The 15,298-nt window shown below is 37.8% G+C and overlaps 1 protein-coding gene across 5 annotated transcripts in view; it reads right to left on the reverse strand.

Moving 5' to 3' along the window:
* Positions 1 to 15,298, reverse strand: part of LOC107561326 (centrosomal protein of 95 kDa) — a 197,192-nt gene that overhangs the window by 97,985 nt on the left and 83,909 nt on the right. For 4 of the 5 annotated variants that reach the window (XM_016245750.1, XM_016245749.1, XM_016245747.1 and 1 more), the window contains 2 exons: positions 13,488 to 13,603; positions 6,285 to 6,487 (listed from right to left, as the gene is read on the reverse strand). In XM_016245750.1, the coding sequence (XP_016101236.1) occupies positions 6,285 to 6,487; positions 13,488 to 13,603 (319 nt within the window). The remainder of the gene's footprint in view (positions 1 to 6,284; positions 6,488 to 13,487; positions 13,604 to 15,298) is intronic. The other variant, XM_016245748.1, reaches the window with a different exon arrangement.

A 15,298-nucleotide genomic window follows, 5' to 3' on the forward strand; every position in this document is an offset into this window, starting at 1 on the left:
GTGCTATATTTCAGCTTAATTAAACATAATAATATTGTATACACGGTTTAAAAAATCTGTAAAAATATTGCCCTGAAATGTGTGCTGAAGGAATTTGCGTATTTTAATTATACCTGTCATGTTTGTGATTTTTCATCATTATACAGTCTGTTTAAATAAAAATTCAGAAACACATGCAGTGCTACTATTTGTCTTTTTTCTGTTTAACTTTTATTAAACCGCAGATCAAAATAGAATAGGCCTATACCCTAAATAAGGATAAATTATATAAGAACGCATCTCCAAAATAATCGCATACACAGATGCACGTTGCCATTACAGTAGTCAGCGCTGAACAACAGGCAAATAAAATATAAACTGAGGTTACAAAAGTGATTCAGTCAAGATCAGTGAGGGATTTTCTTTTCTTTTGTTCTTTGATTAACATTAATGACTGGCGGCAGCGGCTGCTGTCAATGCACGGATCCAATACACCCTTGTTTTCTTTCTCAACTCTTTACATTCACTTAAGACATAACGATTGTATTTATGGGATATTTTGATATAATTCTGTGTGAATTTGTCCATTCGAATGTGTAAGAATGCGAGAAAGAGAGCTCAGACCAGTGTTCGTGTATATAAGAGGCGGCTTTTGTGCGTGTGCTTTGTGTGTGTGCGCGCATCACAGAAAACAGAGTGCGAGTGCAGAAGTGAGTTCTATTTCGTCATCTTGCAGTGAATCTTTTGAAATCACAATAAATGCGCATACAGAAATTGAGAAGCAGAATCGAAATGTAATTTTATAACAAGTCATTTGATTCCTGACCTTACGCATCTGATCTGATTTCTGAAATTGGAATAGCTTTTTGATTCCCAACCCTCCTACTAAATTATTTCATTTTTGCATGCAAAAAGGCCTGTATGGTGACTATGGGGCTATGTAAAATATTTTTTGCAACTTATTAGGTTTATCATTTGTCATTTTTCCCGATAATGTTGATAATCGTCTGTTACTTGACTGTTGACATCGACATCGCGATACTTACGAGACATCGTCGATATACGATAATATCGTCATATCGCCCAGCCCTAGTACACACGTATACACACACACACACCTATGTGCATCCAGCTGGAAGCTTTAGTGTTAGTGTTTTCAGTAGGGAAATCCTGTTATTACAAAACAGACAAACCATTTGTACGCTGACCCAATCCTTTATCTCATCTTCCTCTCAATAGACCGCATCTGATCTGATTTCTGAAATTGGAATAGCTTTTTGATTCCCAACCCTCCTACTAAATTATTTCATTTTTGCATGCAAAAAGGCCTGTATGGTGACTATGGGGCTATGTAAAATATTTTTTGCAACTTACTAGGTTAATCATTTGTCATTTTTTCCCCCGATAATGCAGATAATCGTCTGTTACCTGACTGTTGACATCGACATTGCGATATTTACGAGACATCATCGATATACGATAATATTGTCATATTGCTCAGCCCTAATGTGTTACCAATATTTTGCTTGGTGACTGTGGTCCCAACTGCCTTAAGCTCATTAACAAGCTCCTCCCGTGTAGTTCAGGGCTGATCCCTCACCCTTCTCATGATTATCCTTACCCCATGAGGCAAGATCTTGCACGGAGCTCCAGACCAAGGCAGATTGATGGTTGTTTTGTATTTCTTCCATTTTCGAATAATCACACCAACAGCGGTCTCCTTCTCACCAATCTTCTTGCTGATGGTCTTGTAGCTCATTCAAGCCTTGTGGAGATCTACAATCTTGTCTCTAATCCTTGTCTAAAATCCTTTGACAGCTTTTTGGTCTTGCCAATTGTGGTGGGAGAGGTTTGAATGGAAGATACAGATTGTGTGGACAGATGTCTTATACATCTAATGAGCTGACATTAGGAGTAACTCCTTAAAGTGGCAGGACTAATCTGTGTTCCACATGGGCACATAACCAGTCTGTGGGAGCCAGAATTCTTGCTGGTTGGTAGGGGATCAAATACTTACAGGTGCATCTCAATAAATTAGAATGCTGTGGAAAAGTTCATTTATTTCAGTAATTCAACTCAAATTGTGATGTTTTGAGTTGATTAGCTGATTGGCATGTCACCATATTCTAATTTGTTGAGATAGTGAATTGGTGGGGTTTTGTTAAATGTGAGCCAAAATCATCACAATTAAAAGAGCCAAAGACTTAAACTACTTCAGTCTGTGTGCACTGAATTTATTTAATACACGAGTTTCACAATTTGAGTTGAATTACTGAAATAAATGAACTTTTCCGTGACATTCTAATTTATTGAGACGCACCTGTATTTCACTCACTGAAATGCAAATCAATTTCTAACCTTTATATAATGTGTTTTTTCTGGATTTTTTGGTTGATATTCTGTCTCTATCCGTTAAAATAAACCTACCAGACCATTCATTTTTTGTAAGTGGGCAAACTTACGAAATCAGCAGGGGATGAAATAAATATTTCCCCCACTGTATATAGATTTCATCAAGCTGACAACTTTCAGACCATAGACATTAACTCCACCCAACAGGAAGTCGACCATTTCGGATTTTTTAAAAACGGCATGCTGTGGAATTTGAAGTACTCCTCCTAGGGGACTCTTGTGACTGCCATCAAACATAAGGAATATCATGCCAAAACACTGAAGACCCTTTGTCCCCCTGTGCCAATTTCTATTTTTATTTTTTCAATGTTTATGGGCCTTTTGAAGCCCTTAACATGCCCATTAGGGCCAGTCAAAAGCTGGGACCCGGGCATGGTAGGGCTCATTAACGCCCCCTGGAATGCAGTCAAAATATTTTGTGCATATATTATGCATACTTGCATGTACGTATAAGTACAAAACTCTGTACAAAATAAAGATCTCATCAAGCCGAACAAGTTTCACCCTGCAACTCATATGCTCAGCCGAACAGGAAGTCAACTATTCTGGGTTTTGAGAAAAATGCATGAAGACACTTGAAGATCCAAAATTTGCGGATATCTTGAACGGTGTTGCCATGGCGAAGGATTAAATTAATGGCATAAAATAGAAACAGGAATTATCTTAAGTTTTCTAAGTACATTGTCCAAACTTCTAAAAACTTTTTACGTATGAAGAACAAGTCATTCTGAGGAAACTTGCTTAGTCATGAACTTCTGAAGCTCTGTGGGTTAACAGCAAAACATAAACTATCAGAAATTTCAGCTGACAGACGGAGGCTGTCCACTAGATGGAGTCATAAGATATGAAATCTTTTAAGCCTTATGTTTTCTCTCAGTTTCCATAAGTTAGAACATTCCATAAGTTGGTTTTCAAAGTCAAAGACAGTGGGCCTCCCTTCTGACACAACGTACACAATGGTGCCTCCCCACCCCTCTAACCTTTTACTAATTTTAAATAGTAAAATTATACTTTTTTAATTTTCATAATTCACAATGTATGTATATAGTGCAACAACAAAAACTATAAAAAGAAAAAACACATTTGTTTATATGATTTTTATACAAATAATCACAATTCAAGCTGCCATACCAAACAGGACGTGAGGGTGAGTTCAGGCAACAGACAAAACCAGCTGCCTTGCCTTGACTATACAGATCCATTCAGAATGACTAAACCACTGACCCTCGCATACTCTAAAACACACTTCTTCGACTAGCATCCATTATAAAATGTGGCACATTAATTTTGATGACCACACAAATATATTGAAATGTGCTCATGCAAATCATTGGTGCAATAGTGATCAGTGTGCCAAGAACACATAGTTTATTTGCGCATCAATAATAACAGACTCACGCTTGCCTAATGTACGACTCCTGTATGTAACTGCAATCGTCTTTACCTTGGCTACAATTGACATCCTTCAAAAATTTTCTAGCGTGCCACTGGTTTGCTTTATCCAACCATCATAGTTTATGTATTATATGCTCATGCAGCGGTTGGGTGTTTTAAGTTAATTTGACGCAGTGTGATGAGAAACAGAATATGCAGAGGTCATGCTTTGTAGCCAAATACATGTTAAAATAAATAACTTACTGAAATCTGGACATGAGTCAATATTCTCTACCCCATCTCTGATGTAATTGGACAGAGTTTACGGTTTAAAATGATCTGATCCTTGAGCGGAAACAACAACGTCTCTTTTCTAAAAACCTGCTTCTTTTTGCTTTTTAAAGTATTTGTTCAGTTATAATGTATTGATTGAAATTATTAATCACGGATTAATTAATTCTTAGCACTCTTCGTGCCTCCCTGGCATGCCCCATACTTTGAAAACCGCCAAGTTAGTATGACAAATAAATGCATAGAATCAGTTGATATGTACTGTACTGTGTAATTTTTTATAATTATTTCACAAATGCTTATAGCATTTGCTTATTAACAAATGCTTATAGATCATTAAAAGTTTTATATAACCTTCCCTTTCTATGTGTGTGTCTGTTTCACACTCTTGAAGCTCTAGAGCTCTAGCGTCTAAGAAGTTATAGCGTCATCGCTGATTGCAGCTCAATTTTATGCTATTGTAACTGCAATGTAAATGGATTTTGATATATTGTAAAATGGATTTTGTTGATACTGATTTCATTTAATTGATATAACATCCCTATTAAGTATACTGCTAATTAGTGTAAGAAATTAACAGATGTTCAACAGCATGCAACTTTCCCATTGACATTTTAGAGTAACTCATAATAATTGGAGCACTAGGATTCAGATACACAACTGATTACATTTTGGCATCACTACCAGGGTTTTTTGTAAACACTCTTTACTTGTGTTGCTGGGTTACTGGTTTGTGTTTACACTGGGACAACAGGTTAATTCAATAAGCTTATTTTTGGGAGCTATCAGCATATCAGTGTGAATGTGAACCAGGGCTCGACAGTGCGACCATTTCAGTTGCATTTGCGACTGAAAACTACTGCGTGCGACTATGAAATTTACTTTAGGAGCACCAGTGCGACTGACCCGATCATCATCATACTTGTGATTGCGCTCAGGGAAGCTTCAAAGCTTTCTACGTGTTTTTGCAGCGTCGAGTAATGTATCACAGACATATCTCACCAATCCTTCATAAGCAAAGTGTAGACAGGGTGTAAATAAGAGATTCATCACACAGTGTAGAGAGCTTCGTTGATTATAAATGTGAGCTCGCGATGAACTAAGATGATGAGTGACAGCTTTGAATGATTTTTAAGGGAGTTTGTAAATGTGATAACTGATTTAATACAATACAATTCAATAAACAAGAAGTTAATTTTAAGTTACTTACATTGTCTGACTATAACACTATTGTCTGATTTTGCTCTATTTCGTTGTATTTCGAAAATAGTTTAAAACAAAGTCACAGCTCAGCCGCTGCGCATCTCCATTCAAACACAGCGGTGTTTCGTTTATGAACGAACAGTTTTTTTTAAACGAATCTAGTGAGTCAGTGATTCATGATTACCCATTCATAAAGACAGTCACTCTTGAATGAATAAGCCGTTCGAATGAATCAATTGAATGAATGATTCAGTGATAAAAATCAGTGACTTGCCGCCACCTGCTGGCAGTTTTAGTTTCATTTTTAAAGTATCTTTTCAGTTATTTAAATCATTTAATATTTCTATATTCAAAATTTTATATTTAAAACATTAATATCATCATGGATTTATGGATTTAATTGCACTCATTCCACTTCTGAACCTCATTAAATGTCTGAAAGTACATCAAACAACACTCTTGTGTTCTTCTGTGCCACCTCTACAAATTATTTTTGTTAATACTGATTTCATTTGATTTTTAACTTGTTTCTTATTCTACTCTTATTCTGTTGTTAAGCTTATAAAATATAATTTAAGAATTTGACAAAAGATGACATACTTTTAATAAAGTTAGAGGAGTCAAATATTACCTCGTAATGGGAAGGCTACTTTTTGATAACATTTTGGATTATTGATTAGAAGGTGCTCCTAAAATTTTGAACGTGCTCCTAAATTTTTTAAGTTAGGAGCACAAGTGCTCCTAAAAAGAAAAGTAAGCGTCGAGCCCTGTGAACATACTTAATGATTCACTTAATACAAACAATTGCCAAGACAGCTACAGAAATTCCTCAGTTTTTAAGTGGACAATCAACAATCATCAATCATTTAGCTTTTACTTATGACTATCATTTACTGAGACAAATATATTATGACGATACTGAATAAATTTCTATGATGACCTGGATAGCAGAGAATCAGTATGTACTGCTAAAAATGTAGCACAGTAGTTGTGCATGAAATCTAGTGTTGAATTAAGAGTTTTACCTCGTGACATAAGTTTTCTGGTTTCTGTATGGTCTGGTCTTCAGAAAATGGGGCTGTGTCAGTAGTGGGAGGGGATCTCTGGGTGGTGGTCTGGTAGGGAGGCTGGAGAGGAATGGCAGGCCAGAGAGGTTCTTTCAGGAGGGTGGCCCGAGTGCTCACTGTGTTTTCAACGGTTCCCACTTGAGGAAGGACAGTAACCAACACTATTAACATTAGGAAAAGTTGCATAGTGTTAGCTCAACATCCCTATATCTGTTTTTGGAAAACAGAGAGGTGCTGTCTGAAAGGAGGCTTTATATGTGTGCACTTTAGATGTGAGCATCAAAAGACCAAAATTTTGAAAAGTTTTAGCCCTATATCTAATGCATGCCATATCAACTAATATATATTGTGGCCAAATTTCATATTTTAAATTGTATATTTGCCAGGTCATCCACACCCGAGAAATGAAAATTACATAATATTATGCAGCTTAGCATTTGCAATTCAATAAATAAAAAATAAATAAAACTTTTAGCATTATTGTGCTGTAGCAAACATATAATACAGCTAGTAGTATATTACATTATATTAAAGACTTATTACATTCTTTGAGAGTAAAACATCAAAAATAGGCAAACATCATTGTAATTTCATACTGTGCAACAGTGAAAGTGACATGACGTGACAAAGTCACCATACTCGGTAGTAACCCATACTCTGAATTTGTGCTCTGCATTTAATCTATCCAAGTGCAAACACAGCAGTGAGTAGTGAACACACACACTGTGGACACACACCCAGAGAAGTGGGCAGCCATTTTTGCTGCGGTGCCATGAAGCAATTGGGGGTTCGGTGCCTTGCTAATTTTTAGTTTAATTTCTTTACTTTTCTTTACTTATTTACCCACTGTCACTGCCATTTTGTCTTGAATGACTGTGCAGAGTGTGCCATCAAGCTAAGTGTGGATACTGAGTTGCCGTTCATTCACTTCACACGCCTACTGGGTGTCCGATACTGGGAACCGACACTGCAGCCTTCGGGTTACAAGTCTAACTCTCTAACCATTAAGCCACAACTGCCCAATGCCATTTTGTCATGAATGACTGTGCAGAGAGTGGTGTCAAACTAAGTGCCGATTATCTTGATGCAGCCAGATCAGAACAGCATTATCAGAACACTCTGCAGGTGGTTGATGTAGACCGGAAACTGAGGCATAACCTAAGTATTGCGTCAAAAGTGGGCCAAAACAGCGCAAGCGCATGAACACAGCGCACAAGCGAATTACAGTACTGTGCGCACAGTGACAAAGCTTGCACGTAAAATGTAAACCTAAAGAAATGGCAAATTCCAAACTCAAGCACAAAAAATATGATTGTGTACACGCATCAGTATGCTGCAAGGACAAATAACAAAACTGTGAGCAGAACCCGCACGCGAGCGCAGATCTAAACACACACCCAGAGAAGTGGGTATGCTTGTTGAGTAATTTCTGCACGCGCGCAGAGCTGAACCCTTCACGCACAGGAAGTTTTGACAGTCAAGGGGTGGGGCCCAACGTATGCTTGTTGTGTTAACAAATGCTATTGGCTGCTGGCCAAATCCTGTATTGATTGGCTGCTCGTCGTCTGACTGGCTGTTGATTGGCTGTTGTTGGCCTTCTCCTGACGAGACAGAAAGCCGGGGAGAATTGGAATTGGATGATGGCAGAGAGTAAAGAGGTAAGTTTTCTTTCTAAATTCATACTTAAATCTTAGTATCTGTAAGGGTTTTATAATATAAGTTATATAGGGTGTAACTGTGCACGTAATCGTGCCAAAAATAGTAATTTTAACGAATTGATATCGATTCTTAAATCCCAAGATCTAAGTCGATAGTTTTAGACAGATCGCTGTATATGTGCCTCATTTACGGCGGTAAAGTTGGTTTGACGTTTGACATTCATTAGACATTCGGGTTTTTTGCCAGTTAAACTCTTTGCAGCTTTTATGTTTTGAGCCCAAACTAACTCAGATAGACATAAATATATGCCCTTTATGTTGCACAAGGCTTAATTTCTAGGAATTAAAAAAATATATAATTAATTAAACAATTTAACTACGTGACATTATAATGTAAAACCAATACTAAAATGTTCGGGAAAACATACCTGTTATCGCACAAAGCTCCGTTTTTGGAATTACAATTTTATGTTTTTTATAATAATTGTACAACTTTTAATGTATGCAATAATATAAATCCATTAAACGACAACACCATTTGATCTAAAGGTATCAAACCAACTGTAAAATATTCAGAATATTATTCCCTATAATGCACAAGTCTTGGTTTTCCAGATTATGCCTTTACTGTTTTTATATATAGTACTGAAACCATATTTTTTTTCATATGTTTTATATACTGTACTCACTTAATTTAATTCTCAAACGGTGTCAGAGTTTAATTAATTTAAGTGGGAACAGTATAATGTATTAAATGTGCAAAGTCAAGCTTCAGCTCAATATTGCCAATAATGTGCAGCACAGTATGGGTATCATTACCCTGCTGAAAAAACAATAGAAACCATCACAGAAATTCTTATAATTTCCATTAAACCATTACAAAATTCCTTTTTGTTTTGGGCATAATTCCAAAAGGAATTACTGTTGTTCTATTGGTTGCCATCTGCCAGATTACATCCCACCAATAGAATCCATCAAATAGACACCATTATAGCTTACATTAAAACCAAACAAATTCCCATTATAACCTGAAATACATTCAATTTGTTATTGTGTTTTGGGAGGGGTTCTATTGTTTATTTTTTTTCAGCAGGCAAGATTATAATGGTATAACTACTTTTACAGAATTAACTTAATTACTGAATTTCACAGAAAATATTTGTTTATTTTTTATAAATAAAGAACTGTATTTCTTAAGTCAATTATTAAAGTATTACATATGTTACATAGGCTGATTTATTCATTTTAAGTATTTGGGATTTTAAGAGCAAGTGGAAAATGTGCTGAATGTTTCATTTCATCCAAGTGAAATTAGCAAGCAGTTAGACTGAATTTACATTCGTTTTAAACGCGGAGCCAGGCGCGAGTCGACACAGGTTGCGCGCGAGCGTCAAGCCTCATCCATACTGCCAGATGCGCTCGTGGAGACTTGCGGTGCGGAGCCGGGTGAGAGTATAAACGAGCATTACGAGACAGGCTACGTGTGTGCGGCAAGCGTGAACGGCTCGTCCGTGACGCGGGATTCGCCCCGCGTGGGGCAGAGAGGAGCGAGTATGAGAAGCATTCACAGACATTCACAGGCTGTGTGTGCGCTCTTCTGAATTGGGAATAGCGAACATGCATCATAAACTTATTCAAATTAATCTGTTGGGGAGATCAAATGTGCAAGATAACGTTCACGTACTAACAAAAACATTTAAGAATGTATCGTTTAATCTCCAGTACTGAAAACAGAACCGATAAGGTAGATTTTGATATGCGCTGTGACGCAGCTCTTGGAAATTACCTTTTTTGTTGGTTGTCTGTCATTTCGAAGCTTACCTTGCATACGTTTTTCTCCCGCGTTCGTTTTTTTACTCAGTTGGCTAGAGCAGTGCTGATTGGGGAGAACGGAGGTGCGCTCACTCTATTGGTTAGTAAGACTGCAACTCAAGGCTGGCAGTCATGCATATGCTCTGGAACAAAGTAATATCGCGTCCATATCGCAGGCTTTGGGATGAGGAAATCACAACGTCTCAAATGGCGATTTCGATGAGATTTCGATTAATCGCACAGCCCTAGTACACAATCATATTTTTTGTGCTCGAGTTTGGAATTTGCCATTTCTTTAGGTTTACATTTTACGTGCGAGCTTTGTCACTGTGCGCACAGTACTGTAATTCGCTTGCGCGCTGTGTTCATGCGCTTGCGCTGTTTTGTCCCACTTTTGACGCCATACCTAAGGAAAAAGACCTATATTTCCTGCCGGTACCCGAGAAGTCCAACACTCTAACTATTAGGCCACAACTGCCATGTGTCCTAGTGTACATGTATCAAGCTCTCTTGTGTGCCTTTAGGTTTACATTTTACGTGCGAGCTTTGTCACTGTGCGCACAGTACTGTAATTCGCTTGCGCGCTGTGTTCATGCGCTTGCGCTGTTTTGTCCCACTTTTGACGCCATACCTAAGGAAAAAGACCTATATTTCCTGCCGGTACCCGAGAAGTCCAACACTCTAACTATTAGGCCACAACTGCCATGTGTCCTAGTGTACATGTATCAAGCTCTCTTGTGTGCAACGTTCTTCTTCCTTAGGTTATGCCTCAGCTTCCAGTCTGCATCAACCACCTGCAGTTTGTTCTGATAATGCTGTTCTGATCTGGCTGCTGTAATCAGCACTCAGCTTTATGCCCTACTCTGTACAGTCATTCACGACAAAATGGGGGTGGGAGAGTCAGACTTGTAACCCGAATGTCGCAGGTTCCATTCCCGATTCTTGAAACCTAGTTTGATTCCCAGTAATGGCTTCCCACTGCACCGGGTGTGTGTTCATGGTGTGTGTGTGTTCACTATTCACTGCTGTGTATGCCCACTTGGATGGGTTCAATTCAGAGGACACGTCACACTGTCACTTAAAGAAAAGTAAAAAAATATAAATAAATAAAATTATTCAACAGTGCCAGAAACTGGTTATTATTATTTTTGGGCCAGTGACAATTCTGTCAACCCAAGTGTCTTTCATGCTGACCCTGGGCCATCGGGCAGTTTTTATTTTTGAGCCCTAACCTTGAATAGCTTGTTTGAGTGTATTAGGCTTAGAGTTAAACTCTAACTGTGTGTTCACACTGCCGCCGTCGAGAGCGTAAAAAATCGCTCTGGCCGCCCTGCCAACAACGCTGTAGAAAGATTTGTGGACACTCTGACATAGATCGAATGCTTATCTTGTATTTAAAGGGGTCGCAAAGCAAACACGCTTGTTGATCTTGTGCAGACTGACAACAAGGAGGGTAACGTTCAGGCCCAGATTGGCTAATCGGGAGCACCGGGATGTTTTTTGGCAGCAAGGTCCGGTGTGTTGTCATGCTACTGGGTTGAAATATGCTGCCTGCACTCACAGCAGCCCTACTCTTTTTATTTATTATTTTCTCGCAGCCCATATTATTATTTACACCAGGCCATAATAATAACATTCTCAATTGATAATTAATCATTCTCTTTGCGAAAATCATTGTTATTTGTGAACGTAGGCATTTGAAGAATCTGCCGGCTGCTCCCGCTTCCTAGCGAGAGCGACTCACGCTTACTGCACCCAGGTTTCACTGTCCGCGTTTTGATTTTAAAAAATCAGTTTGGGCGAATGCAACTTATTGATCATGAGCCCAACATTTAGTAAGGCAGAAAAACATTCAGTCTACCTGAACGAAGATGTATTTAATTGTAAGTTAATGCTGTTAAATAGAGAGAGAAAAAAATACATTGAAAAAAAAAATTGTGTAGGCTATTCTTAAACTTGGACCTCATTATATTGAAGCAACCTACACTCTAAGTCAGGGGTGTCCAAACTCGGTCCTGGAGGGCCGGTGTCCTGCAGAGTTTAGCTCCAACTTGCCTCAATACACCTGCCTTCAAGTTTCTAATATGCCTAGTAAGAGCTTGATTAGCTGGTTCAGGTGTGTTTAATTGGGGTTGGAGCTAAACTCTTCAGGACACCGGCCCACCAGGACCGAGTTTGGGCACCCCTGCTCTAAGTGTTCTTTCATTGAAAAGTATGAATTTTTATTCATTCACAGGCTATATGGTTGAAATAATATTTTAGTTCAAAACTTTAAAGTGCCATTGTTTAAAAAAATGCTTTATTAACTGACGTTTCATAGACCTTCAGTTGTTGTGCTTTCAAATTCCATGCCATTTGTAATTTCACAGTATTTTCACCTCCTAAATTACTACCCTTGTAAAGTCACAATTCTATAATTGTAAAATTTACTCAGGCCTATGGCCTTTTTTGTATGACATTAAACATTTTTTTAGAATAATTGTACATAAATGGGTTAAGCAAAACAAATGTGATTATTTCTGAGAACTTTTTATCTGCAGGCAGATATAGGCCTACATTATTGTACAGTACAAATATTTGGATCGTCCCTGATTCTGTCCCTTATTTTCATAAAGAATAAACACTATTTTCTTAAAGAATAAAAGATAAAGAATCACAATTAGCCCTTATTTTCCATTTCTGAAGTTAATTGGCAACCTTAATTGATGATGTAATTATCTTTTGACTCCCCTGACAGTGGCACCTTGCTCAAAACAACAAAAACATCAGTTGTAGGAGATGAGAGCGAAAAATAGATTAAAAAAAGAAAAGAAAAGAAAAAAGTGGGCCGGTCTAAGGCATGAAACTCCAAGGCTGAAAATGAGTCCCACTCTGGCCCTGGTAACGTTATAAGTTAACCTCATTAAATATTGTTGTGGACGAAGTATTAAGATCCTTTACCTCATAATGTATAAAGCACTAATACCACACTGTAAAAATACTCTGATACAAGTAAAAGTCCTGCATTGAAAATGTTACAGTATAATCAGGTATAAACATTACTTAATAGAAGTATAATCAGGAAAATTTATTTAAAGGTTTAAAAGTGAACTGGGACTATTATACTATTATTTATTATATCATTAGATTATTATTCCTATAACGTTAATGCACATCAGCAACTCACCAGGAACACTCTCAGACACCTTGGTCCATGCATCATTTTTATTTTATTTATGTCCCTGTATGCAAACAGGGACACGTCATAGATTATTGGGAAACCTGCCACAGCAATAATCAACCTCTCCTCCATTTTGCTTGGGAACTAATGTGGTCGGAACCAAAGTTTACAGGACTGCGTTCTCTGGAATCCTCTCAAGCGGTGGACTTCTACGTTCCAATTGGTTGCCGCCGAACCGCGTCATAGCTCATTACCATAAATTTGACCAGATTTCAACTCTCCTCGACGCCCTCAATGTCCAAGTCATGCCGCGCCGCTGCTCGACGCCAGCTCACATTGAAAATGAATGACTTCCGGCCACTTTGACGCTCTCGACGGCGGCGGTGTGAACGCACAGTAAGAGTCCTGCCCTATATTGTATTTTGTATAATGTATTCCACTGAAGGAAAAACAAGGTGACAGCAAGTATAATGTGTAATTAATGAAAACTCAGTTACTGTAATGCCATAATTATGATATGCTAATAAGTACCTTCTTGTTTGGCCATGAACATGTGAGCAGAATCCCCTAGTTGGATGAGCTCTGTTGACTTGAATTCATTCCCATCCCAGGAATGGAGGGAATGTTCAATGGACTGGAGTACAGAACTGAGGACAGAAAGAGATACAGAATGAAATTAGGCTTCACTCTTAGTTTGCTGATGGTGTAGCTATAAGTTCATGTAGTAACATTTCAAAGACTTAGTTTACAAAAGAAATAGTTTACAGATGTCCCAATCAGGTTTTCTGGGCTCCCCGTCTGATCAAAATCATTTAATATTGAGTATCTGCTGATACAGTGTCCCGATCCAATACTTGTATGTTCTTAGTGCTTTGTGCATATTTCAAGTACATAAAGTTATAAAAATCAATCCAATGTGCAGGGATTTTCTTTGGGACAGGGGCTCAAATGGAAAATATATAATATCTAAATAAAATAACAATTACAACAGTAATTATACAACAGTTCTTTCTGGTCCTCGAATCTGATTGGCTGAGAGGTCTTTCTACCCATGAAATATTCACCTAGTATTGCCACAGGAACAGTTTCACCATTTGTATCACTCCACTTGCAGCATTTCTCACAGTGAGTGCTATGGCAGATGACCAAATCCACTATAATTTAATAAATAATACTGTTTTTATGTCACGGAATGTAGTTTTAAGAGTTTTTTAGGCAAGAATGTAATTGTTTAGACTTCAAATATGCGATCTGTTATTAAAGATAACACCTATGCTTTGACGTTTTCGGAGATGTGAGCTCCAGTGTGTGAGTGGCCATTTAGTGCTCATGAACCAGCCGAGAGCAGCCTTACCTCGGCCAGACCTTCTGGAATTTGCAGCTGACTCTGATGTCTCTATAGTGGTTAAACATGAGATATAATTTGATTTGGGTAAATGTAATGGGCAATCTTTGGTCTCACTAATTTACTATTAAACGATGAAGCTGAGTTTAGTTACTTAAAAAAACAGCTAATTTATCTCCTCGTTGCAGTGAAATATAATGTAGAAATTCAGTATCAAAGCTATTTTATTAACAAAAGTCGCGGGGCAGCAATGACAACAAGTCTCTGTGTGTGCACACAGTGTTATTTTTATAACTTAAAGGGAGCATTCCCAGAACGTTCCCTGCAGGTTATTTTTAGGTTTTATTTTTATTACCTAAAGGGAACCTTCCCAGAACGTTCCCTGCAGGCAGGGATGGGCAGTATTTCGGATACATGTATTTAAAATACGTATTTGAAATACAAAATACTATTTTGTATTTGAAAGCCTTCAGCAAAAATCAAATGTAATTTGTATTTAAATACATTTAAGATTAGTATTTTTGTATTTTCAAAATACATAAAATACTTTGTGCCAGTCAACCTCTTTATCAGTGTGCTGATTTAGTTCAGACATCCCCCCTTCCCCCTCCCCCAACCCCAACATTCATCATGTGAGCTGCAGCTGTACAACTCCATTCAGCATTGGGTGAGTGACTTTTCTGGAATAAGATAAGGTGAGGACGTCATGGTCAATTGTACATGTTGATTAAAGTTAAAAGAGTCAGATTTGCCGTCAGTTAACATGAAAGAATAAAAGAGCACTGACAAGGGGAAAAATAGCGTTAGCCAATCAGTTTTAATAGCTAATCGTTTTTTTTATCAACTAACTTGTCAAATGTGTTTAAAGCATTACTGCATGTTAGGGCTGGGTGATATGACAATACATATCGTGGCGATGATATAAAGTGTGAATCAATGGACATTTTTCTAAATCGTTTACATAGATAGGCCTGTTGGGGAAAGCAAATATATCCGT

The sequence above is a fragment of the Sinocyclocheilus grahami genome, unplaced genomic scaffold (assembly GCF_001515645.1).
Source record: "Sinocyclocheilus grahami isolate Dianchi unplaced genomic scaffold, SAMN03320097.WGS_v1.1 scaffold767.1, whole genome shotgun sequence".
NCBI lineage: Eukaryota > Metazoa > Chordata > Actinopteri > Cypriniformes > Cyprinidae > Sinocyclocheilus > Sinocyclocheilus grahami.